Source organism: Anoplopoma fimbria, chromosome 10 (assembly GCF_027596085.1).
Source record: "Anoplopoma fimbria isolate UVic2021 breed Golden Eagle Sablefish chromosome 10, Afim_UVic_2022, whole genome shotgun sequence".
Classification (NCBI taxonomy): Eukaryota; Metazoa; Chordata; class Actinopteri; order Perciformes; family Anoplopomatidae; genus Anoplopoma; species Anoplopoma fimbria.
The window spans coordinates 23,900,894-23,927,692 of record NC_072458.1 but is presented as its reverse complement, the minus strand read 5'-3'; the positions used below and the strand labels follow the sequence as shown (position 1 = coordinate 23,927,692).

At 42.2% G+C, this 26,799-nt stretch overlaps 2 protein-coding genes across 2 annotated transcripts in view; both read left to right on the top strand.

The window, feature by feature from the left end:
- Positions 1-23,890, top strand: part of LOC129096877 (semaphorin-6D-like) — a 71,104-nt gene extending 47,214 nt beyond the window's left edge. Inside the window, exons 3-16 of the mRNA XM_054605561.1 lie at positions 2,988-3,089; positions 10,264-10,500; positions 11,656-11,770; positions 12,294-12,351; positions 14,361-14,417; positions 14,896-14,997; positions 19,286-19,376; positions 20,024-20,146; positions 20,871-20,959; positions 21,408-21,497; positions 21,657-21,784; positions 22,225-22,356; positions 22,454-22,609; positions 23,713-23,890. Of these exons, the coding sequence (XP_054461536.1) occupies positions 10,353-10,500; positions 11,656-11,770; positions 12,294-12,351; positions 14,361-14,417; positions 14,896-14,997; positions 19,286-19,376; positions 20,024-20,146; positions 20,871-20,959; positions 21,408-21,497; positions 21,657-21,784; positions 22,225-22,356; positions 22,454-22,609; positions 23,713-23,890 (1,467 nt within the window). The 5' untranslated portion in view covers positions 2,988-3,089; positions 10,264-10,352. The remainder of the gene's footprint in view (positions 1-2,987; positions 3,090-10,263; positions 10,501-11,655; positions 11,771-12,293; positions 12,352-14,360; positions 14,418-14,895; positions 14,998-19,285; positions 19,377-20,023; positions 20,147-20,870; positions 20,960-21,407; positions 21,498-21,656; positions 21,785-22,224; positions 22,357-22,453; positions 22,610-23,712) is intronic.
- Positions 23,891-24,230: 340 nt separating this feature from the next.
- The window catches only part of LOC129097743 (semaphorin-6D-like), a 34,178-nt gene continuing 31,609 nt past the window's right edge, over positions 24,231-26,799 (top strand). Inside the window, exons 1-3 of the mRNA XM_054606643.1 lie at positions 24,231-24,277; positions 24,706-24,846; positions 26,050-26,127. Coding sequence (XP_054462618.1) covers positions 24,231-24,277; positions 24,706-24,846; positions 26,050-26,127 — 266 coding nt within the window. The remainder of the gene's footprint in view (positions 24,278-24,705; positions 24,847-26,049; positions 26,128-26,799) is intronic.

Sequence of the window (26,799 nt, the reverse complement as noted above, 5' to 3'; positions counted from 1 at the left end):
TATCAGAATCAGGTTAAAGGAAACGGTTTATTTGTGGGGAGATTTTAGCTTCACATTTAAATTCCTGGAAACCGGAAACTGGAATGAGGAGCAGGAGTTTATGATGGAGAGTAAAATATGAGAAAAGGTGAACGTCTGTCTGCTAGAAGGATTTAGTAGTCTGTTATGTGATGATGGATCCGGAGTGGCTTCATAATCAGAATATGAAGTATTATATTTGAAAGCTGATATCTTTAGTCTGAAGGATCATTGGACTGGATGTGAGAGGTCGGGTTGATTTGAATAATTGATTGATCGGGTCTGACGTGAGGTCAACAATCCGTCATGATCACTTCACTGTGAGTCTGAAATGTGACGGCTGTGATTATGACGCTCCTGTTCTTCCATAAAGATATTATTTTATTCTGACAGGACGCCTCGGTGCTCTGATGCTGAGAAATCAAAGATTTTTCCTTTTTTTTAACTCAGAAATATCAGAGAGAGATGAAGAAGGAGATCAGGACAGAAACAGGATGAAACATCTCAGGTGAACGCAGAGGGAGAAGGATCTAAAAATACACTTTGATGATGAAGAATCCAGGCGAGAGCTCTGAGGAGAGGATAATAATAATAATAATACAAATAATAATAAAAAATGAAAAAATAATTATAATTATAAAAATACATATACTAATAATAAAAATAATAATTATAATAAAAAAAAATATATGATCATTATAATTATAATAATACAAATAAAATAATACTAATAATTTAAAATGTTTTAACTGAATAAAAGAGATTTAAAGAATGAGGCTTCGTACACGAGCGGCTTCAAGACGTCTCAATGTTTCTGCTGTAAACATGACGGAGGCCATGTTGTTTGAGCTAGTGGAAAGTGTTGCTGGACTTTTGTACGAAAACCCACAAAAAATAAGGAGTAACTTTTCATAAGTTATCATATGAACTGTTGAATGAGGATACGTTGACCCAGACCAAACTGAAGTAAACTGTTTATTAGTTTAAACTACTTAAATATATTTTATTGAGTTTCCTCTGAGAGAAAATCTCAGAGTGAATTTGAGTTCTGCAAAGCCTGCAGAAAAAAAGAGCTGCTCAGTGTTCAGATGGATTCACTTCACTTTACTGTAGAAGTCAGAGAGAGGAACAGTTAAATATCCGTTTTTAAAGAGTGGTCTATAAGAGGAGATGAAACTGATGATGAGGAGGTGAAGAAGAGGAGTTGAGGACAGATAGAGAGGAGGAAGACAGACGACGTCCATTAACAGACAAGTTTAATGAGACAGAGACGGATGGAGATTTAAAGTAATGAAAGAGAGATTTAATTAGTTTAAAGAGACGAGGAGAGAAAATAAATCAAAGAGAACAGGAAGCTGGGATCGATACCGCTGATTAGAACAGGAAGAAGGAGGAAGGAACACATAAGAACAGTTCATCAGAAAACAAGAGAACCGGAGGAAGATAAAGAAAAATCATCATTTTAAATATTAAAACACATTATTTAGCCTTTATGTTCCAATCCTTCTCTGCACTTATGAACAAAAATAACGAGGAACAGGACAATTGTTTTTGATAGAGACTTTATATTTAAGTAGGTCTACTGTAGAAAAATAAAATGTGTTTCTATTAAATAAAAAATAAAACCAGCAGCAGTGTTTTCTCTCTCACATGTTTTCATGTAGATGAATAAACTCAGAGGAGGAAGACAATGATTTGTTGTCACATGACTGTTGGTCTCAGATGAACCAATCATGTCTTCATAGTTTCACTGAGGAGCTCAGAATTTTTTTTTCTTTTACAGAATCTGGTTAAAGTAAACGGTTTATTTTTGGAAATATTTTAAATGAGACATTTCTAATAAAATATTTCTGATGAAATATCACAATTTTAAGCATGATGTGTTCAAGGACCGTCGGAAAGATGACAATCTGAGGTTTTTTACAGCTTCTGGTTGTGATAAACAGTGTAGTTTGCAGATTTCTTTTCAGGAAACATGCCTTTTTAATCCCGTCGATGGTTTTGGGGTTCAGATCAGAACTCAAAGATTAATGAGAAACTGTAGCTGATGTTGGCTGAGCAGGAAAATACACTTTTATTTTGAAACTGAGAATAAAATATGTAAATAAACAGAACGATAACAACGTCAAAATGTATTGACATTTGTATGACTCACTCTGCCTCTGTCCCGCTCGGCACTCTCCCATGATCCTCTGCTGTTTGACCTCGTTAGGGAGGTGGCCTCTAATTGGACGCCGCTCCTCTTAACGGCTCCCGTTAGCGTCAGCAAAGGTTACATCGAAAAAAACACTTCCTGAGGCCGCATCGCTAACGAGAGAGAATCAGGAGAGAACTCTTCTTCATGTGCTTTATTTATGACGTACCGAGGAAGAGGAGAACTCTTCTTCATGTGCTTTATTTATGACGTACCGAGGAAGAGGAGAACTCTTCTTCATGTGCTTTATTTATGACGTACCGAGGAAGAGGAGAACTCTTCTTCATGTGCTTTATTTATCCCCCTACTCCTCTTACTCTTCCTCCTCCTCCTCTTTTTCTTCCTCTTCCTCCTCCTTCCTCCTCCTCCTTTTCTTCCTCTTCCTCCTCCTCTTCCTCCTCCTCCTCCTCCTTTTCTTCCTCTTCCTCTTCCTCCTCCTCTTCCTCCTCCTCCTACTTTTCTTCCTTTTCCTCCTCCTCTTAATCTTCCTCCTCCTCCTCCTCCTCCTCCTCCTTTCAGTGGATCTGGACTTCAGCCATGAGACGAGATGAAGAACCTCCAAACATTCGATCCTCCGGTTGCAGAAATCCGATTAGCTTCAGAATGCAGCGAGTAAAAAACCCATGAAGAAGAAGAGTGTCTTTGTTTGAACATGTGAAGCTCCTGATTGGCTGGAAGTTCCCGTTAAATGAGTCGCTAATGAGAAGCCTCATGTTCTTCTGTTTCTATAAATATAAACCTTATTCATGTCTTTTTTTCTTCTGTGTTGTTTCAGGACGTCTGAGGGGGTCCACCCCCGCCTCCTGACTTCCTGTTTACTTCCTGGAACACCGTGAGCACTTCCTGTCCCGTCACCTGTCCGTCACTTTCACAGACGGTGAGTGTCTCCTCATGTCTTTCTATGTTTAACGTGTGAGACACAAAAAACAGATCATTTGTTTTTGGAAAATTGGTTTTCAAGCCTCGAATTTTGGTGCTTTGTTTTTATCCGCCGCCATTTTTAATTTTTTCAAAGAAGGAAGGATGAAGTAAAGGAGAAAGGGAGAACGTAAGAAAGGAAGTGAAAAAGGAAATATAATGTGGCAGCTGCAACAGTACAATAAAGAAGAAAGAAGAACATGAAGACAGGAATCCATCCTCATCCTTTATTCATTCATCCTTTATGGTTTTATTTCCTCTCCTCCTCTTCTTCTTTACTATTTTTCCAGCTGTCGGCTTCTTTAGTTTTTCTGTTTCTGACATCATTGAACTTCTTCTCTTCTCTTCTTCTCTTCTTCTCTTCTTCTCTTCTTCTTCCTTCACATTTCTTTTTCACTTTCACTCTAATTAACCTCCATTCAGTCATTCTGTACTTTTATTCTGGAGTTCCTCTCGTTTTATTAACATTCATTCTCATTCACTTCATTTACTCTCATTCTCTCCAGCTGACCCTCAGATTCACACACACACACACACACACACACACACACACACACACACACACACACACACACACACACACACACACACACACACACACGCTGCTAACATTTCTGACAGAGCTTTTTAGATCAAATATAAATAACAGACTTAAAGATTGGATTTAAAGTTTATCAACTCTAAACACATCTGGATGTTTCTGACCTGCATTGTGTTGATAAACCCAGACAGATGTTTAAGTATTTATCATTGAACAAACATCTGCATGTCTGAGTTTAAGAGGATTAAAAAGCTCCGAACACGTTCACAAACCGCAGAGACGGAATGATGAGTTTATTTAAACTGATTCTTTAAATCATTTTGGAGCCAGATTTCATTCCGCGCATTAAAACTGGAGAAAAAAAAAAGCATAATCAGCTTTTCATTTATCTTAAAGACTTTTATTGTGAAAAAGCAGAAACGTCTGGAAGCCAGAGGGAGTTTAGCTAACGCCTCCTCGTTATTAACACCGAGGAGAATCTGAGAACGAGAGGAGAAGAGGCTGGAGTCAGGATTTCACAGAGATTATAGATCAGTTTATTATCTATAATACTGAGGAGGAGGAGGAGGAGGAGGAGGGAGGAGGAGGGAGGAGAAGGAGGAGAAGGAGGAGGAAGAGGTGGAAGAGGAGGAGGAGGAAGAAGAAGAGGATGAAGAGGAGGAATGAGCTTCAACACCAAACACACAGCTCACTATTTATTCTGCTCATTGTCTCCTTTTCTCTCATAAGGTCTTTTTTTTACAATTTGTCCTTCAGCCTGACACACACACACACACACACACACACACACACACACACACACACACACACACACACACACACACACACACACACACACACACACCGAACACACAAAAAACGAACACACACACACCGAACACACACACACTCTGGTGGATTGCCTGTCAGGATGAAAACTGATTCCACTTTCTCAGTCTGGCACTCGGGGCTCATTCAAGGCCAGCAGACACACACACACACACACACACACACACACACACACATACACACACACACACACACACACACACACACACACACACACACACACACACACACACACACACACACACACACACACACACACACACACACACACACACACACACACACACACACACACACACACACACACACACACACACACACACACACACACACACGCACACACACACACACTGCTGGCAATAAACAGATCTACAGTGAATCAGTTTGTTTTGGTGTAAATGTGAAAGTCTAGTTCAGATCAACATGGAGGATATTTAAGAAATGTGCTCCATCCTCCATCCTCCATCCTCCATCCTCCATCCTCATCCTCTATCCTCCATCCTCTATCCTCCATCCTATCCTCCATCCTCCATCCTCATCCTCCATCCCTATCCTCATCCTCCATCCTCCATCCTCTATCCTCCATCCTCCATCCTCCATCCTCCATCCCATCCTCCATCCTCCATCCTATCCTCCATCCTCTATCCTCCATCCTCCATCCTATCCTCTATCCTCCATCCCATCCTCTATCCTCCATCCATCCTCTATCCTCCATCCTCCATCCTCCATCCTCTATCCTCCATCCTCTATCCTCCATCCATCCTCTATCCTCCATCCATCTCTATCCTCCATCCCATATCCTATCCTCCATCCTCTATCCTCCATCCTCCATCCTCCATCCTATCCTCCATCCTCCATCCCTATCCTCCATCCTCCATCCTCCATCCTCCATCCTCATATCCTCCATCCTCCATCCTCCATCCTCCATCCTCCATCCTCTATCCTCCATCCTCCATCCTCTATCCTCCATCCTCTATCCTCCATCCTCTATCCTCCATCCTCTATCCTCTATCCTCCTCATCCTCCATCTCCATCCCATCCTCCATCTATCCTCCATCCTCCATCTATCCCTATCCTCCATCCTCCATCCTCTATCCTCCATCCTCCATCCATCCTCCATCCTCCATCCTCATCCTCCATCCTCCATCCTCCATCCTCCATCCTCCATCCTCCATCCTCCATCCTATCCTATCCTCCATCTCCATCCATCCTCATCCTCCATCCTATCCATCCATCTATCCTCCATCCATCCTATCCTCCATCCTCCATCCTCTATCCTCTATCCTCCATCCTCCATCCTCTATCCTCTATCCTCCATCCTCTATCCTCCATCCTCCATCCTCTATCCTCTATCCTCCATCCTCCATCCTCCATCCTCCATCCTCTATCCTCCATCCTCCATCCTCTATCCTCCATCCTCCATCCTCTATCCTCCATCCTCCATCCTCCATCCTCCTCCATCCTCCATCCTCCCTATCCTCCATCCTCCATCCTCCATCCTCCATCCTCCATCCATCATCCCATCCTCCATCCTCCCTATCCTCCATCCTCTATCCTCCATCCTCCATCTCTATCCATCCTCCATCCATCCTCTATCCTCTATCCTCCATCCTCTATCCTCCATCCTCCATCCTCCATCCATCCTCATCCATCCATCCTCTATCCTCCATCATCCTATCCTCCATCCTCCATCCTCCATCCTCCATCCTCTATCCTCTATCCTCTATCCTCCATCCTCTATCCTCCATCCTCCATCCTCCATCCTCTATCCTCCATCCTCTATCCTCTATCCTCCATCCTCTATCCTCCATCCTCTATCCTCCATCCTCCATCCTCCATCCTCTATCCTCCATCCTCTATCCTCCATCCTCTATCCTCCATCCTCCATCCTCTATCCTCCATCCTCTATCCTCCATCCTCCTATCCTCCATCCATCCTCCATCCTCATCCTCTATCCTCCATCATCTATCCTCCATCCTCCATCCTCTATCCTATCCTCCATCCTCCATCCTCCATCCTCTATCCTCCATCCTCCATCCTCTATCCTCTATCCTCTATCCTCTATCCTCTATCCTCCATCCTCCATCCTCCATCCTCCATCCTCTATCCTCTATCCTCCATCCTCCATCCTCCATCCTCCATCCTCCATCCTCTATCCTCCATCCTCCTCCTATCCTCCATCCATCTATCCTCCATCCTCTGTCCTCCATCCTCTATCCTCCATCATCTATCCTCTATCCTCCATCCTCCATCATCTATCCTCTATCCTCTATCCTCTATCCTCTATCCTCCATCCTCCTCTCTTGAGGCTGTAAATGACCAGATCAGTGAACTAGCCTCCACCCTGACGGTGTTAATCACATGACCGATGATCAGCCTTCATAATAATCACCTCCTCTGATCCGCGTTGACCTTCCTGACACCTTTCTGATTAAAACGTTCTCCGACGTTCTCCGATAACGTTAATCCAGCAGTACCGACCCGCAGCGGAGAACCGGAGAACCGGAGAACAGACGCTGATTTGTGGTTCAGACAGGAATCTGATCTCCATCAATTATCTAAATGAAAGCAGCAGTACTTCAGAAGATGAGAAGAAGAAGAGAAGGAGAAAAGGAAGAAGAAGAAGATGAGAAGGAGAGATGAACCAACCTGAGAGATGTTAAAAAAAAACACGTTTTGACAGGAGACAGACTGTGAAACGAGAAACCTCCTCTCTCCTCCTCTTCCTCCTCTTCCTCTCTCCTCCTCCTCCTCTCTCCTCCTCTCTCCTCTTCTCTCCTCTTCTCTCCTCCTTAACAAGAAACTGAATGGCTTCCCAACAAACGCAACGAGAAATAAACCCCACAAAATGAACCTTATTTTATCCTTCTCCTTTCACCACATCGCCTCTGTCCTCCTCTTTTCTCCCCTCTCATCTTCTTTCTCCTCCTCACCGCTTCTCCTCTCTCCTTTGTTCTCTCTCTCTCTTCCTCGACCTCCTCCTCTTCTCTCCTCCTCCTCCTCCCCCCCGTTGTGTCACACAGTGACAAAGCAGAAAAGAAGGAATCATGAAGGTGACACACGCTCTCCTCTCATCTCCTCTTTCTTCACCTCCTCCCTGTCGTCTCCTCACCTCTTTGGCCTCCTTCTGTCACACATGGAGACAAATGAAAAGGAGAGCATCTCCCCCTTCTCCTCCTCCTCCTCCTCCTCCTCTTCTTCTTCTCTGGTTTAGATGAAGTAAACAGAAAAGACGTGTCACTGCTCATCTTTCCTCTGAGCTGTCGTCACAGATACAAACATGAACGTTTGATTTGACTGATCTCCTCCTCTGTCCTCCTCTGTCCTCGTCTGTCTTCCTCCTCTGTCCTCCTCCTCCTCTGTCCTCCTCCTCTCCTCCTCTGTCCTCTCCTCCTCTGTCTTCCTCCTCTGTCATCCTTCTCTCTCCTCCTCTGTCCTCCTTCTCTCTCCTCCTCTGTCCTCCTCCTCTGTCCTCCTTCTCTCTCCTCCTCTGTCCTCCTCCTCTGTCCTCCTCCTCTGTCCTCCTCCTCTGTCCTCCTCTCTCTGTCCTCCTCCTCTGTCCTCCTCCTCTGTCCTCCTTCGTCCTCCTCTGTCCTCCTCACCTCTCCTCCTCTGTCCTCCTCTGTCCTCCTCACCTCTCCTCCTCTGTCCTCCTCCTCTGTCCTCCTTCTCTCTCCTCCTCTGTCCTCCTCCTCTGTCCTCCTCACCTCTCCTCCTCTGTCCTCCTCTGTCCTCCTTCTCTCTCCTCCTCTGTCCTCTTCTGTACTCAGCTGAAGAAGTCCTCCTCTGTCCTCCTCGTCCTCCGTTACAGATGTGTGAGAGGAGGACAACGGTCTCATCAAAGTGATTGATAATATTTCATATTTGTTGTTTGTTTGAAGTTAAAGTGAAGCTTCATGTTTTAAGTCTTTACTTAATAAATGTGGACGTGATCGTTTGTCTGGCAGTGTGTGTGTGTGTGTGTGTGTGTGTGTGTGTGTGTGTGTGTATGTGTGTGTGTGTGTGTGTGTGTGTGTGTGTTTGTTTGTGTGCGTATGTATGTGTATGTGTGTGTGTGTGTGTGTGTCTGATGGACAGGTATGATGTCAGTAATTTAGACTCTCAGTCAAACCTGGATGATTACTCTTTTGCCACCAAATAATGAAATGGAATATGAAAAGCCTTGTCAGTGTGTTTTTTGTGTGTGTCTGTGATTGTGTTAGTGTCTGTGTGTGTGTGTGTGTGTGTGTGTGTGTGTGTGTGTGTGTGTGTGTGTGTGTATTTTATCCTTTAAATCATTAATTTGCTGCTCGGAGCCTAAAGTTGTCCTGATGTCAATTCTTATTCAGCGAGACAAGACTGAGACAAAGTGCTGCTGTAATGAAGGAGTACTGACACACACACTCAACACACACACACACACATTTTACACTTTACACACACACACACACACACACAGTTGTCACATGTCACATTCATTCACACACACACAAGACTGAGACAAAGTGCTGCTGTAATGAAGGAGTACTGACACTCACACACTCACACACACACACACACACACACACACACACACACACACACACACACACACACACACACACACACACACACACACACACACACACACACAGCTCACCTTGGAGGAGGCTGTTTGTCGGTAATCTCGGTTCATGTCTCCATGAAGCCGTTTAACGCTTCGGTTCATTCGTTCATCTGATTTATTAAAAGAAGACGTACCGTCTCTTTAAGGAACAGGAAGCTCAGTAAACACTGACTGACTCTCTGATCCATCACATGACGTCTGTTTTCAGGGTCCACGTCCAACAACAACACATATCTACATATCTACATATCTACATATCTACATAAATATCTCATATCATATCTAAATATCTAATATCATATCATATCTACATATCTATAATATCTACATATCTAAATATCTACATATCTACATATCTAAATATCTACATATCTACATATCTAAATATCTACATATCTACATATCTAAATATCTACATATCTAAATATCTACATATCTACATATCTAAATATCTACATATCTACATATCTAAATATCTACATATCTACATATCTACATATCTACATATCTACATATCTAAATATCTAAATATCTAAATATCTACATATCTAAATATCTACATATCTAAATATCTACATATCTACATATCTAAATATCTACATATCTAAATATCTACATATCTACATATCTACATATCTACATACATGGTTTAGTTTTCTGGGTTTTATTGTGTTCAAGAGCAGGAACGTCACAAAGATTCATATCTCAATAACTCATTTTATAGCTCTTTTGTTATTCGCTCTTTTGTTATTCGTATTTTTTCAAGATAAACGTCCAAATTTGAGATACAAATTATCATGATTTGCTGACTCATCAGTATATGTGTGTGTGTGTGTGTGTGTGTGTGTGTGTGTGTGTGTGTGTGTGTGTGTGTGTGTGTGTGTGTGTGTGTGTGTGTGTACGTGTGCTGTCAGCATCAACACAAACACGCCAAGGCTAAGCTAATGCTAATCCATGTGATCGATTGCAGGCTTTGCTCTGTGACCCGGCGGGTTAATACAGAGCTAACTGCGAGGCTAAATGCTAATCTCATAAGATATAGCTGCACACACACACACACACACACACACACACACACACACACACACACACACACACACACACACACACACACACACACACACACACACACACACACACACAGTTCTTCCTAACCTCTCTCTCTGTTTCTCCTCACAGCCGACGCCCACCATGACCTGCTGACATCTTCAAGCCCCGCCCTCCTTCCTCCTCCTCCTCTTCCTCCTCCCCTCTCTCTATCCTTCAAAATGGCCCAAACCAATTGGCCGTCGTCGTGGCGACCGCTCCCGTCGTTGTTTCTTCCACTGCTGCTCGTCCTCACTTCCTGTTTCCTGTCGGAGTCGGTCACGCCCTTCCCCAAAGACCTGGAGCCAATCAACGTGGTCACCTCAGAGCGTGAGTAGACCCTTGGTCGCCATTGGCAACCAGTTCTTGGCGTTGGCCTATTTTGGACTTTGACATGAGAATAATATCGACAACAAACAGCCAAAAAAGTTACACCAAAAATAAAATCTAATTTGTTGTATTAAAGATATTTACAGTGGAGCAGATGAAGTTTTCTGACTGTGAACGGAGAGTCTAATTAACACGTCAACACCACAAACGAATGTGCAAATTTATTCATTACATTACATTACATTACATTACATTACATCATTTAGCAGACGCTTTTATCCAAAGCGACTTACAGGAAGTGTGTTCAACATAGGTATTCAAGAGAACTACTAGTCACCAGAAGTCATCAGTGCATCTCCTTTCTTAAACAAGCATCTTAAAGCATAAACCAGAGCAAAAGTATAGTGCAGAGGCAGATTACTACGAAAACAATAATTGCAACAGACTAATACGAATATAATAAGTGCTACAAACTACTACGTGACTTCAAGTGACAAAGAACCAGATGAACCTAAACGACAGACAAAAAGAAAAATCGTCTTGGGAGTCGAAGTATCCTGTCATCTTTGATGACGGAAGATTAAACTGCAAACCATCGTAGTTTCTGTCAAATGAAATCTTGGTTTTTGACTGTTACCATCTTGTTTTTTGGCCATATCTCTTTTTCTTCATATCTTTTTTTTTTTACGTAACCAGAGACAACTGAACACTGAATAACATTTTTAGGCTACTTATATGTTACATTTATATTTGATGAAGTGAAAACACACTGCGAAATAGTTAAAGTTGCAAGACTAAAGAACCTGGACAACGCCATGTTAGAGACCTGTCAATCAGTGTGTAGCCCCGCCCTAAAGCATCCCCTGCTTTATGGTCTGTTTGACTCTAAATGGAGCATCATTTACTAAATGAACATCATGCTGTATTGAAGAAGACTTGAAACTAGAGATTGAGACCATAAACTCATGTTTACAATGTTTACTGAGGGAATAAATCAAGAGAGAAGTAGAGTCATTTTCTCATAGACTTCTATACAACCAGAGGAGTCGCCCCCTGCTGGACAGTAGAGAGAGAGAATGCAGCTTTAAGACACTTCCGTCCGTTCATTAACATCCACTCTTTGTGTTGTCTCTCTCTCTCTCTCTCTCTCTCCAGATTCCTACCAGTTTCCAGGTTTTCAGGGTTTGCTTCAGGACAACGACACACTGCGTCTCGGTCTGGACTTTCAGAGGTTGTTACGCATCAACCACATGTTGTACATCGCTGCCAGGTCTGTCAACACACACACACACACACACACACACACACACACACACACACACACACACACACACACACACACACACACACACACACACACACACACACACATTTTCATCAGATACACCAGTTCTTCTGCATCAAAGCACCTTTAGATGTTCAACATTGTTCAACAATCCCACAGGAATAAATCCACTGGAGACACATAAACCCACCAAAACAATGGTTTCTGTATGAGCTTTGGACATTCTTCAGCCTTTGAGAGCAGGAACAAGCTGTTTTTTGTTCTATGAATCAGCTGATGAGATCTGATTTGAGCAGGTTCTCTTGTTCTGTTGCTTGTAATGAAGCTCATTTCTTCTGGGTTTTAAGAGGCATTTAGGAAACATTAAATCAAAAGTTGTAGATTAAATCATGTTAACATGCTAAAGACATGGAGCAAACAAGCCGTACGTATGAACAGAACATTTATTCTAAAGTATGATTGAATATAAGAGTTGTGGATCAGCGTGATGACCCTTTGACCTCCTCAGGGATCACGTGTTCGCAGTGAATCTGACGACGGCTTCAGAGGAGTTCGTCCCTCGACTGGTGAGTAACAATATATGATAAACAGTTTATTTGTGGATCCGTAGCTTCTTTGAAAAACACAAATATGTTTTGCATTCAGACAGACAGACGAGTTTGAAGATAAATAATCTGCTGCTCAGCAACGTCGACCTCTGAACCACGGAGGAAGACAGTTATGTCCACAGATGATTATGTGATTTAACATAATAACAGACACTGGAACTGTTTAGTAATGTTTGAAACAACGGCTCATTGAGTTCAGGCAGAAGTAGAGAAAATAAAAGGCTTTCAGGATGAAGACTAATGAGTTAGACAAAGTCATCTCAGGTCAGCTCTGATATCACTCAGGACTGAATGTTTCAATCCTGACCGGTTTCCTATCGTACCTGTAACTCTCGGCCTTCAAAGTGATGCTGATTACCACTGTAGTTCGTCAGCTGGTTAGCCATGAATGCTAATGTTAAACTAAACTGGCTACAGAAAATGAGCTCAACGGACAGATTGTGGTCAGCGGCAGTGCTGGGTCTAAAGGTCGTTTTGCCTCAATCCCCGTCACTTCGGAGAAAGACAAGCTAGCTCGCTAACTAGCCAGCCATCCGTCTCTGTAGCGGCCTCTACTCTCTCCCTGACAAGCTGTGACACACTGACGTGTTTCTGACTATAACAAGTGACAGCAGCAGCCATTTCTTCTGTACTTCAACGTCAAATGACCACAGAACACTCTTCAGTGTCCGCTCTACTCTTTTTCTCCTCCTGTGTCTTCATCTCTTTCCTGTCAGATTAGGATTTAGTTTCTAGCTTCTTTTCAGAAACATCACAGAGACTGTGTTCTGCTGCTCCGCTCTGTGATTTATTCTTACATAAGAATCTTCCCCTCAAAGCGTCGAGAGCCGCATCAAACCTGACGGCTGACAAACGCAGCCAAACATCTTTTTCATTTCTTAGGTAGTAAATATCAGAGCGGCAGAACAAAACTACAGCAGCTCGTAACACAGAGGACACGTTTCCCTTTGATCCGCTCACCTCCTCCTCATCAAAGAGGAAGGGTTACAGGGTGGCCCCCGACTGTAATGGGCCTCCTGGTGCATTGTGGGACGGCCCACAGCAGCTCTTTGATCTGAGATGTTACTCTCGTTATCAGAGATCCGACCTCAGATCAGTGCTCCTCTCTGTTTGTCTTTAAAGGAAAGTGTTGAATGTTTTATTGTGAACTTGTGTTCTCCTCCGGTTTGACATCCTCAGCTGTTCAACATCCAAACGGAGACATTTTCTAGTTTTTGTTCTGCAAAACTGACATAATCTATTCTCGATGGTTTTCCAACGTTATGTTCCATAATAGATCTTTTTTCTGCATATCAGATGGAACAATAGCAGCTGATGCCACATTCACTTCATGTGGGATGGAGAGTAAAAATGGGAAATATTCCCATGTTTATAACTCGCAAGCATTCTCTGACAATTACAAAATTGTAGTGTTCGTTGTGTGAGGGTTAAAAGCAAACTGTGCATTCACATTAAACACTGCATTAACTGGCTGTCTGTTAAAAAACATTATCAGAAACATAATCAAAGTTTCAACATAAAAAAGCAATGTAATCCGATTATATTCAGTTACTTTTGGATTACCTCATTACCAAATATGCCAATAAAAACAACAGAAAAGAAAAATGCTGACATTTCCTCATTATTTGTGTGTGAAAACGTGAAAGAGCTCCTGTCATTTGGCTCGTTAGTGTTTCTGGATTTTAACTCGGAGCAGCAGCAGAAACCAAATAAATGAAATTATGTCATTAGCTCCTATTGAGGTTTTTGAATGAAACTTTTTTTACATCATCACCATTTAAAGGTGACTTATACGTCCATGTCAGGAGTGATTTATTGATCTGACGTCAGATTCATGACCTGGAGTGTTCCTGCAGTCAGACATGAGTCATTCTCCTCCTCACCTGAGTGTTTTTACATTTATATCAACGAAACGCTAACACCTTTATCTGATGAGTGTCCTTCTGAAGTCTCTGTTCCTGTTTCAGAAGCTGACGTGGCGATCCAAAGACGTCAGCAAGTGTACGGTCAGAGGGAAGAACAGCGTGAGTTTCTTCTTCTTCTTCTTCTTCTTCTTCTTCTTCTTCTTCTTCTTCTTCTTCTTCTTCTACTCCTTCTTCTTCTTCTTCTTCTTTTTCTTGTTCTTGTTCTTTTTCTTCTTCTTCTTCTTCTTCTTCTCCTCCCCTCAGCTTTACCTCAAATCCTCCAGTTCTTTTTCTTTTCTTTTCATTTTAACTCGCTGCTTCTTTTGCGAGTTGTTTATTGATAGATGGTTTATAAAACACATTATCTAATATGTACTTGAAATCAGACATGAGACAACTATTTTAGGAATATGTTTCATCGCTGACAGACTTGATAGATGATCAGCAGTGAAAGTTCAGCGACACTGAAGATAAAATTAGAAAGCCTCTCTGTGCTTCTGCAGAACAAACACACTGAAGACGTGTCTGTCTTTTAAAAAGATAAGATGTTTGTCTCACGATGAATGAGGGTCGTCTCATGCTGGTGTTTGTGTTTCAGGACGAGTGCTACAACTACGTCAAAGTTCTGGTGCCGCGAAACGACGAGACGCTGTTCGCCTGCGGGACCAACGCCTTCAACCCCACCTGTCGAAACTACAAGGTAGACAAAGCACTGAGAGCTCAGACAGACAGGACGGCAGCTGTGAGCTCATTTACCCAACTTTAGTTCTTCTACATGTTTCTACCCGTTAAATAAGAATTCTTTTTCAGCTCCACACTCTGACACTCTGTCATTGGTTTAATGTATTTTAAGACCTCATCAGAGCAGAAACACTTTTTGCTTTCAAAATAAAAGCCTTTAAATAACCACCTTCTCCATAAGAGATTCAGACAATATCTACGTTTGAGGGACTGTCTCCACACAGCTCTCAACATGGTGGCTGCTGAGCCGGCGACTAGCAGCTAACGGTGCTAACAACAGCGCGGGTGTTTGCAGATGCTAACAGAGCGACGGCCGTTAGCTAACCAGTGTGACACGCTCACATGCACTTACACAACGTATCCTCATGACAACCTCAACTATCTTACAAAAAAGTTACTCCTCATTTTTCCTGTAAAAGTCCTGCAACAGGGATCATTTTCAAAATAAACTTATGTGTTCACAGGAAACAACTTATTTGGGTTCAGACAATAAAACTACTTTAGGAAGAGATCCTGGTTTTGGTTAAAATAACTACAGAAGTTACAGAACTAACAACTCAAATGTTGTGATTTCTGGTCTACTGGATGAAAGTCTGTTGGTTTTTTTCGCATCCATCCACCTTCTTTCCACACGTTGTTTGACGCTCGTTATACTACCTTGTGCACGTTTACATGGAATAAATACGAATTGATTTTGTAGTATATATACGAATGATAGTGTATTGAGTATGTCACATCTTTACATAGAGGATAAAGGATAGTTTATTAATATATTAATGCTCTGAACATCGTAAATAACACCTCTAATTACTAACTTACTGCTTTAGTTCATAATTGTTTAAAAAAGGGGGGAACTTGATTTTTTGCAGCAACAACAAATGAAGAAGCTTCAGTTTAAATGTCACCTTCCCTGCACAACGTCATGTGTGTGTGTTTGTGATCCACTGAATCTACACAGTGTGTGTTTGCTCTTTAGCTTTCCCCGTTTCCCTCTCAGCTGTTGAGTTTCCAAACACAAACGGCGGGTTAATGAGCAGAGAGACTTTTATTTTGACGGGGCTCCTTCAGCTCCTAATTGAAAGTGTCAGGCAGCTCGAGGCGCCTCGTCAGGACCAAACACAACACCTTCATAAAAAGCCACAATCTCAGGTGTCAATCCAGAATTGTGTCCCCCCCTTTTTTGTTCACGTTGCCGCAGCATCACAAGTTTGATTGACAGGTGCTGACCCCGTTTAGAAGCAGCTTCCTGCGCTTTGAAACCTCCGGCGGCGGGAAAAACAACAAGTTTACCTGAAGACGAGAAGCTTTACATCCTCTTTGGATGTTTGGATCCAAAAGGAGAAAAGCGACACTCTGGAACACTGTGCTGCTCTCATTTCATTGATCGATGGCATGAAATGAAACCAGCTTATAAACAGGAAGTGGTTTAAAGGATGCAGTTTCACAGATAATCAGGGATGAAGCTTTAAAAATATCTTACTCTCATTTTATGATTGATGTGATGGAAGTGTTTTTTAATCAAAAGTTAAATTAAATGCTGCTGTCCAACGCAGGAAAGTTGGCCTTGAGTTCATGTTTCTATATCAAGTTTATTATTATTCATCTCTGCTGGTTCATAACGGAGTTGTGAGATTATTATGGAGGAAGACGAGACTGTTTATTTAACATAATTTGATTTTAAATTTTTTTAAAAAGCATGATGTTCATTTAGTAAATGATGCTCCATTTAGAGTCAAACAGACCATAAAGCAGGGGATGCTTTAGGGCGGGGCTACACACTGATTGACAGGTCCACACCAGAGACGTATACGGCGTCTCTACGTCACTCCTCCTCACTCCATATATGGTCACTTCCTGTTCACTGGTTGCACAAAAAAACAAGATGGCGATGACCAAAACGCTGAGCTTGAGGATTTAAAACGTCCAAAAACCAATGAGTGACATCACGACGACTACTTCCACTTCTTATATACTGTCTGTTGTCCCATCCCAGAAGTTGGCAGAATTCAATCTTTTCTTAGGTTTCCTTAAAAAACACAGACCTCTGAAACCACTATGAAGCTCGTACATATCAGTTTTGTCCTCTTTGTAAGAAGCTTTTTCCTTAATAAGGTCACGCAGTCTGTTGTGGAGTGAAGACGGTGATGCGATGGTTTTTAATGTCCCCCCCCCACAGCTAACGGACTCAGATAGTGATGGAGATGAAGCTGCTGTATGTGACTGCTGAGCACAAACTGATAAACAACAGATAAACAAGGAAGAGTAAAAAAAACACCTTTAATTAAAGCGTGCCATTAAATGTTTCATTTAATTTTGGGATGATTCACCTCGTCAAGCTGATTTCTTCATCGATTAGGACACGGAGTAGAGACAGGGAGGTGGTGTAGGAGGGAGGTGTTATCACTCTGTCATTCTTCATGATGGAGGAGGGCGAGAGAGATAAAGGGAGAATTAACACGCAGAGAACGAGGTCAGTGAAGGCACCGCTGGCAGCTATAAACAGATTCAGATCCTTCAGGGTGAAAAAACAGCAGACAGGTGTATGTGTGAGGCTAACCGTTAGCCACTCAGCTAACGTAGCTTCTGAACACACTTTGTAAAGCTTCTCTTCCAAAGTCTTCACTGCAAAACGGAAACATGTCCTTAAGTTTTCTGTCTTTATTCTTAGATTAATAAGCCTGTGATACTTTTCAGGGTAGTGACATTCAAACAGAGGCGATCATCTCCGTGTGAGGCCTTAACTTTATGTTTAGAGTCCTACACAGCTCAGAACGTTGCTCTATGCCATTTTAACAATTCATGACAATACATTTTAAATGAATGCTTGTGTGACTGAGCTTAATCATATAAAAAGTCTTGACTTGCTGTGAATGAAAGGCGTTAACGTCAGGAAATGAATTGATTCCTGGCAACTTTTTGAATAATATACTTTATAATCTTTGGGTTTCGGAGGGAAGTGTCAAATGTTTCCTCCAACCCCAAAAGGCTCAAGTCAAAGAGAAGTCCCAACTCATTGGTGTTTAAGTCAAAGTCGAGTTGCATTTCCTTTTTTGATTTCCATTAGTCGAGTCTGAAGTCGTCATATTCATGACTCAAGTCAAAGTCATGTGACTGGAGTCCTCACCGCTACTAAATGTTTACGCCCCTCAATAGATTTGATGTCTCTGCTGGTCCAGGATATTATCTAATACAGTTTTACCTCACTGAAGAAAACTTTACATTCAGCTCCAAAACACTTAAACATCAGTTATCTGGTTGATTATGGAATTATTCAGCAAAACACAGGTTGTTGTATTTTCAGTTAAATATGGTATGCATGAGAGCAACTATACACTGAACCAGAAAGAAAGAGAAGGTTCTCCTGAGTCATTTGATGGACAACACATTAACTCAAAACAAAGTCCAGTCATTTATTTGTCTGTTTGGGTTTAAAGTCTGAGGTCATCACTGATCTGTCTTCCTGTTTGTCCGTCAGTCATTGTGTCGTTGTCAAGGCCGTTGCTATGACGCTTGTTGCTCTTACCAGCAGTATCGGTGTGCTAACGGTTCAGGTTTACTGCTTCCTTCATAAAGTACACAGTAATAAAAACGCTGCGTTCTGCAGTAACTGCTAAATGTGTTTGGTCTCAAACGGTGGAGAACGCTGATATAAAATATTTTATTAAGCCGGGCAGAAAGTTTTATTATAGAGTTTACAAATAATATATGTTTGGTGGATTTTGGGAAACAAAACATGATATTTAATATGTTGATGAGCTGTCCATGGTGCTGAAAGCTGAGCTCGGGAAAACGAAAGGAAATAAGATTTATTTTTTACAAATTATACTTGAAATGATGAAGGCACTTTCAAATGACAAGGTAGTGCAAAATTCATTTTTCATTTTAACAAAATGAACCAAAACAATGAGAACAAAGAAGATCTTTGGTAGATTACAATGAGAATAAATATGGAACAAACATTTAAATCATACTTTCTATACTCTGAAACAAACTCATCACTGAGCTTGTTATTTATGAAAACACCTTTTTGTTTGTGGTACTCTTCAAAGTTGTTAAAGTATTTTATTGGTGATTTGTTCTGATGACATCATCATCATCTTCATCATCAGTAGACCTGTCAGTGTATTATTATCTGAGGAGTAACATGCAGTGAATCTCTGCTGAACGCTCTACATATACTCCAGCTAGTACTGTGTTGTGTGTACTTTTACTACCTAACGGGACCCGTTGACTGTGTGTCCTCTCAGATGACGTCTCTGGAGCAGGTGGGGGGGGAGGTGGTGGGTCAGGCTCGCTGCCCCTTTGAGTCCGGTCAGTCCAACGTGGGACTGTTCGCTGGTGAGTCATCAAACACACTACAGACATATTCTGATATGTAAGACATGTCTGAGTGAGACTGAAAGATGTATTCATAACGAACACAATCTCCATCTCCATGTGCATAATCAGGAACAAGTACTGAGATTATTTACCACAGTAAAAGTACTAATACCACACTGTGAAAATACTCTACAAGGAAAAAGTCACATTCTAACACCTTACTATATAAAAGTATGTGAGTGATATCAGAAGTTACAGTAAAAGTACTGATTGCTTAGTAAAAGAAAAAATCAATTATATCTGATGTTGAAGTACAATATGTACCTCTGAGATGTAGTACAGTAAAAACTACAATATGTACCTCTGAGATGTAGTACAGTAAAAACTACAATATGTACCTCTGAGATGTAGTACAGTAAAAACTACAATATGTACCTTTGAGGTGTAGTGGAGAAGAAGTAGAAGTACCTTGAATATGTACTTAAGTACTTGAGTAAATCTACTGTGCATAATTCATGTGTATTAAAATGGAATAAAAAAACAATAAAGGATAAACAGGAACATTTTAGCAAAGAAACGTGTTGTAACAGATTACTAGAGACCAGTACAGATGTACAATAAATACACAGTATTGTATTCTTAAACTGGCGATGATGTTTCCTCAGGAGGAGACTTCTACTCGGCCACCATGACGGACTTCCTGGCGAGCGACGCCGTCCTCTACCGGAGTCTGGGAGACGGACGGCCCGTCCTCAGGACCGTCAAGTACGACTCCAAGTGGCTCAGAGGTCGGTCGTTCGATTCCCACGTCACAGAGTTCATGTACACTGAAACATGAGTATTTGGAGGAGGAAGACAACCACGAGACTGTGATTCTACTAAATATTATTTTCAAATACCCGTGAATAAAGACAACAAAACAAATAATTTTCTCTCAGCTGGAACGAGACGTTGATTAATTGATAAGTTGATTTGTAGTTGAAAATTAATTAAATTAATTAAAAGAAGGTCTCGTCCTCATGTCTCCTCCTCATGTCTCCTCCCTCATGAGAAGGTGTCTCCTCCTCATGAGAAGGTCAGAAGGTCTCCTCCTCATAAGAAGGTCTCCTCCTCATGAGGAAGTCAGAGCGATGAAGATCCCCTGATGTTCCTTTAGGAGTCGATGGTTTATGAAACATGATTCTGCCTCCGTTTACAGTCTGAAAGCATCACTCACACATCCAGTCTGATAAAACCAACAAGGCCGTATTTACTCTCAGAGGGGTTTTGAACGGCATGCTGGGAAAATGAAGAAGTCAGTAACTGTGAAGTAAAGTAGACCATGAAGGTGATGTTATAAAAAGATCACAGCCGGAAGGTGTTGAACATGAAGTTACAGAGAAAGAAGAAAAGAGGAGAGGTTTATCTCAAACACGCAATAAATAAATCTTCTTCTTCTTCTTCTTCTTCTTCTTCTTCTTCTTCTTCTTCTTCTTCTTCTTCTTCTTCTTCTTCTTCTTCTCCTCTCTGCAGAGCCTCACTTCCTTCACGCCATCGATTACGGTAACTACGTCTACTTCTTCCTGAGTGAGATCGCAGTGGAGTACACCGCCCTGGGCAAGGTAAGTCTATCTATGTGTGTGTGTGTGTGTGTGTGTGTGTGTGTGTGTGTGTGTGTGTGTGTGTGTGTGTGTGTGTGTGTGTGTGTGTGTGTGTGTGTGTGTGTGTGTGTGTGTGTGTGTGTGTGTGTGTGTGTGTGTGTGTGTGTGTGTGTGTGTGTGTGTGTGTGTTTGAGCAGGTATTTGAACTGGTTCTGAATTAAAAAGCTGACAGAGTTATAGATTTGTGTGGATCTGTTTGTTTGTTTGTGTGTGTTTGTTTGTGTGAATATAAACTGTGATTATAGTTCAGTGAGGAGCTGGAGGACTCCTGAAACTGAAATATTCACACACAAACCTCAATATCTGCAGAGTAATGAAGTTTGTTAAACTGGTCCTGAACCAGTCTCAGTTTAGTCCTGATCCTCTATATGACTCAGAAGCACTCACAGTGTTTGTACCCTCTCTCCAGGTGGTGTTCTCTCGGGTCGCCCGGGTTTGTAAGAACGATAACGGAGGTTCTCCCAGAGTTCTGGAGAGATACTGGACTTCCTTCCTCAAGGTGACTTCACACTGACAGAAAGACAAAAGGACATGGACGAGGACTTTCATCTGAGGTTTATAACCGTGTGTGTGTGTGTGTGTGTGTGTGTGTGTGTGTGTGTGTGTGTGTGTGTGTGTGTGTGTGTGTGTGTGTGTGTGTGTGTGTGTGTGTGTCCAGGCCCGTCTCAACTGCTCGGTCTCCGGAGACTCCTTCTTCTACTTCGACGTCCTTCAGTCTCTCACCAACGTTCTGCAGATCAACCAGAGACCGGCTGTGGTCGGAGTCTTCACCACGCAGTCCAACAGGTAAAGAATGATGAAGATATTTTTTATTTTTTTTTAGAAATTGAGGAAACTATTTTAGAAAGTTTGGAACTTTTTTAGAAAGTGAGAAAACATGCTTAGAAGGTGAGGACACTTTTTCAGGAAGTGTCCTCACCTTCACAGTATTACATCTATATGAGTAGGTAATCTATATGTTTTCAGTGTCGGAGTCTTTTGATGCAGTTTGTTAGTTTTGGTTTAGTTTCACTTTTGGTTTATTGCATCAGTTTCCGTCTGACAGAAAAATGTCCTCTGAACTCCCTTTGTCTCAAGTCAAGTTTATCTTTATTTTACTTTATTTGTCCCTAGAGAGGTAGTTGGTTGAGCAGCAGTAAAAACAGCGATAACACTAAACACACTGTTAATAAAATAGAAGGTGAAATAAAATCTTCACAACAGATTGATGCTGATTCTCTCTGCAGTATCCCCGGATCGGCCGTCTGTGCTTTCTACATGGACGACATAGAGAAGGTCTTCAACGGGAAGTTCAAGGAGCAGCGGACCAGCGACTCGTCCTGGACTCCAGTTCCTGACGAGCAAGTTCCCAGACCGAGGTGAGACCCTCAACAGGTCCTCTGAATCCACGACTACTGAAGTCCAGATACCTAAATACTTTTTTAGAGAAGAACATTGATTATCTTTCCCTCTCAGACCCGGTTCGTGTGCAGGCGACGGTCCGGCTGCAGACTTCACGTCGTCGATTCAGTTCCCTGATGAGACGTTGACGTTTATTAAGTCGTATCCTCTGATGGACGAGGCGGTTCCATCCGTCAACGACCGGCCATGCTTCACCAGGACCTCCAGCAGGTAATGAGGCCGTCTCTTAACTGAACGACTGGTATTACTGGGATTACTGGGACAACTGGGGTTTGAGTTTGGTGGGTCAGATCTCAGGATCAGCCCAAAATAAGCACCTTGTCCAAGTCCCTACATGTCAAACTATGGCGCATGAGAAAAGCGAACTGTAGAGTCGTCTTCGCCTGTGATGGGAATGTTTAACACAGCTTTAGTTCCCTCAGTCAGCAGCAGCCAGCAGTGAGGCCGTCTTTAATCCGCCCAGATAACAGAACAAAGCTCTCCGGGAGCCTGAAATGACTCAGAAAGAGATCCGACACGTCAAGAGCAGAGTGGAGAACCTGATCTGAGGCCAGTTTGAAAGTTACAGCAGCTCTGTGAGGCAGCGAACCCACCGTCCTGGACCTGATAATCATCTGCATCAGATCTGATTGGTCGTCGGCTCACAGGGAAGTTCTGAAGTCACCTGACCTTTGAGAGACCTGCAGGTTTCAGATGAGTTTCTGACAGATTCTGATCACCGGACTGGAACAGCAACAAGACTCTTAATTCCACGTTTGAATGAGTCTCGGCCCAGATAACGATGACGTCCACGACCAGAGGGACAAACGGATCCTCTCACTCGGTTATATGACATCAGTCTGGGACAAAAAGAGACGAGAGCACTCCCTCCATACACCAACAACGAGACGAGACTTTGAGAATTTATATTTTAAGGTGACGGACAGATAAGAAGACGGAAGATAAGAAGAACTTTTAATGCCTAAAAAACGCCTGAAAACTCGGCACAAGAGACACCGTCCCAGAGGACCCTCGTCATTCTAAAAACCCAAATCACTGGTCAATATTCTCCTCAGGTTTTGTGATGGATCGGTTTCGTGTTGTGATTTAATTAGTAAAGTAATTGGCTTTTACAGGCAGAATGTGTCCTTGTGTCTACAGATCTTAAAAAGATAGAGCAGGTTTACTGTTGAGGTTAATGTCGGTAATAAAGAGGTGGATGATTTGCTTTTATTTCATTACATTATCCGCCAAATTCCCTCTGCGAGTTTTAAAGACTTTCAGATTTTTATAGTTCCTCACAGGTCACAGAGCGTCTTGTTTTTAACCGGCAGGTCCAAGCTGACCCAGATCGTGGTGGACGTGTCGGCCGGGCCCTTCAAGGACCGGACGGTGATGTTCCTGGGCTCCGACGACGGCCGGGTTCTGAAGGTTCTGGCCAGCACGCATCCCAATGACAGCTTCGGATCCAAACTGCTGGAGGACATCGACGTCTACAACCCGTCCAAGTGAGACCTGAGGGGGAAGTGTTCTAGAATGGGTGCTCAGGAGTTCACAAATCTGTTTCAGTTTGGGCCGTTAGAGGGGAAACGTGATGGGAACCTCCAAATACAGAACATAATCGTTAAATAAGTGTCACAGACTAACTAAAAAGAGCTTTTATTGGGACATTTCTATTGGCTAAGGATCTGAAATCTCTGTTCAATATCAACGATTTATCTTTCATTTTCCAGAACAGGTTACTTTGTGATATTCAGGAGTTCAGGACCAAACAGTTTCTCATGTAAGGAGAAAAAAAGAATAACTAAAGTGCAGAACGTTATTTGAAGTATAACTTAAACACAAGACAAAGATGTGCACAGTTACACTTAGAACCATCACCATAAACCTCAGAGACCGGTAGGTTGATATCACTCCAGAGGAGAACAGGATATATTTGTCGTGAAATTGAGATTGAAATTCACTTTTTGTTTTACTGTCCTGTCTGAGGACATAAGGGACGTACTCTTTTAGTAAAATGAGTTCCATTTATGTTGATTTATTTTTGCTTCAGGAAACAAAACCTTTTTTTGTATCAGATTGTATTTGCCATGCAGAATATTTAGTTTAAGACCGAGTAAAGTCACCTGACCTGTAAAGTCACCTGACCTGTAAAGTCACCTGTATCTCTGGTGTCTTATAAACCCAGGAGGGTTCGGACACGTTATGATCACGAGACGATAATAAAGATATCAATCCGTCCATCTGGTCCTGGTTCCTCCTGCTGAACCTTCTCACCTCCCTGTTCTTTAAGTCATTACCGGCTCTCTGTGTGTGTGTGTGTGCAGGTGTGACGTTCAGGGGCAGGAGGACAGGACGGTTCTGGGGTTGGAGCTGGACAAGGACCATCACGCCTTGTTCGTGGCGTTCACCAGCTGCGTCATCAGAGTGCCGCTCAGCCACTGCACCCGACACGGAGCCTGTAGGAAGTAAGAAAAACTGTTTTTATTCTTAAGAAAAGATATTCAAAGTTTAACGCTGGAGTTTTTATGACACTTAGAAATTCACTGAAAAGACTTCATCAGTTTGTTAATTCCTGAAAACATGAATAAAGGAGCTTAATTTGGCAACATAATCAATCCTGTAGAAGCTGTGTGTGTGTGTGTGTGTGTGTGTGTGTGTGTGTGTGTGTGTGTGTGTGTGTGTGTGTGTGTGTGAACATTTAAATATGAGCATAAAAAAAAGGCTGAACAGATCTCACTGCCCAAATTAGAGCACATTCATCTCTCTCTCTCTCTCACACACACACACACACACACACACCCGTAATGAATAATCAGACTAATTTTAATTACTGAGGAGGATGAATGAACGCCAGCTGCAGAGAGACTTCCACCAGTTTGGAGGAAAATAATCTGTTTCTCTGCAGAGCTGCTGAAAAGATGGAGTCAGGGTGGACCTGAGGAGTTTAGGATTTAGGACACTTGAGGACTTGAGGACTTGAAGACTTGAGTAGTGACTATATCTCTTTAGTGAAATCATTCAGGTCTACGTTTAGTTCTTTATCAACGTCTCTATTAGCTTCAGACTTGACATGGACTCGTCCTCAAAGACTTGAGACTAGATTGAAATGTCGTTTGACTTCATTTAAATGACTTAATTAAGGATGAGTCATTCCTTCTCTTCTCTTTCTCTATTTTCTTTTCTCTTCTTTTCTATAATTCATCGTTTCTCTCTCGTTAACTCTCAATCCTCACGAAGCCAAATTCCTTGTATGTGTCAAGAACTTGGCAATGAAACTGATTCTGATTCTGATTAATTCACTTTTCTACTGTTTTCCTCTGTTTCATTTCTTCACCTTTTTTTCTTTTTCTTTCCACCTCTCTTCGCCCGTTTTCAGATGAAGAGCCACACTGAAAGATGATGTCAGTTTCTCTAACAGACAAAGTTTACCATCTTAGCAAAGTTAAAAACAAAAAAATTATCATTTATTTTTTGTGACCTTGTAAAATGTTACATTTTTCCCATTTAAATCCATTGAAATTGTCAATCTAAACCTGAGAAGGACAAAATCTTTTTTTGAAATATGATCATAGAAGCAGTGCTGCTGTGGAGCTGTTGGTGGAGTATGTAGCAGTAGATAAGTAGATCATGTTGATCCGGATCAACCGGCCTCTCCTCTCTCTCTGCAGAGCCTGCCTGGCCTCTCGTGACCCATACTGCATCTGGCTGCGGACCGGGAGCTGTGCCAACATGGCGCCGGGTTTCAAGTACGTGTCACTTCCTCTTTCTCTCTCTTTCATCCGTCTGCTTCCTCTCAGTGGTCGTCAATCTCACGGCTAATAAAGCTCTGACGGCTCGGCTCGTATATCTGCCGCTGCGAGCGACGGCTCGTATATCTGAGGGATGTAAATCCACAGGCCTTTCACACTCGCCCGCCAAAGTAAAAGCACGAAGGAGGAAACATAATGAGAACAAATGTTAAAGCCGGCGGCGGTGGGAATGTCGTTATAAAAGGACTCGCAATCATCTCAGTGAGTTCTCTGAGTGCAGAGACGCTCAATTATTTCCTAAACTCAGTTCTCTCTTTCTGACAGCATCATGTTCACTAACAGGCCGCTTTGTTAGGAACACGCCGACATGTCACGCTGACATGTCACGCTGACATGACAGCGTCACACAATGTCAGCAGTTTTGTTTCCAAATCCAACTCTTGATGATCAGATCTGGAGAGTTTGGAGGCGACTGCAGCACAGCGAGCTGGGAGACTTCCTGCTGGAGGAAGGCTTCACTGCTTCCTTACAGATACACATTTAATCAATGTTTACCCTCCATATAGTTTCACTTTGTCTTTGGATCAATAGAAAACCTGATGAATGACCTGATGAGACAAAGGGGAAAACTGAACGACATCATTTTATATTAAAATTCTGTCTTTATAT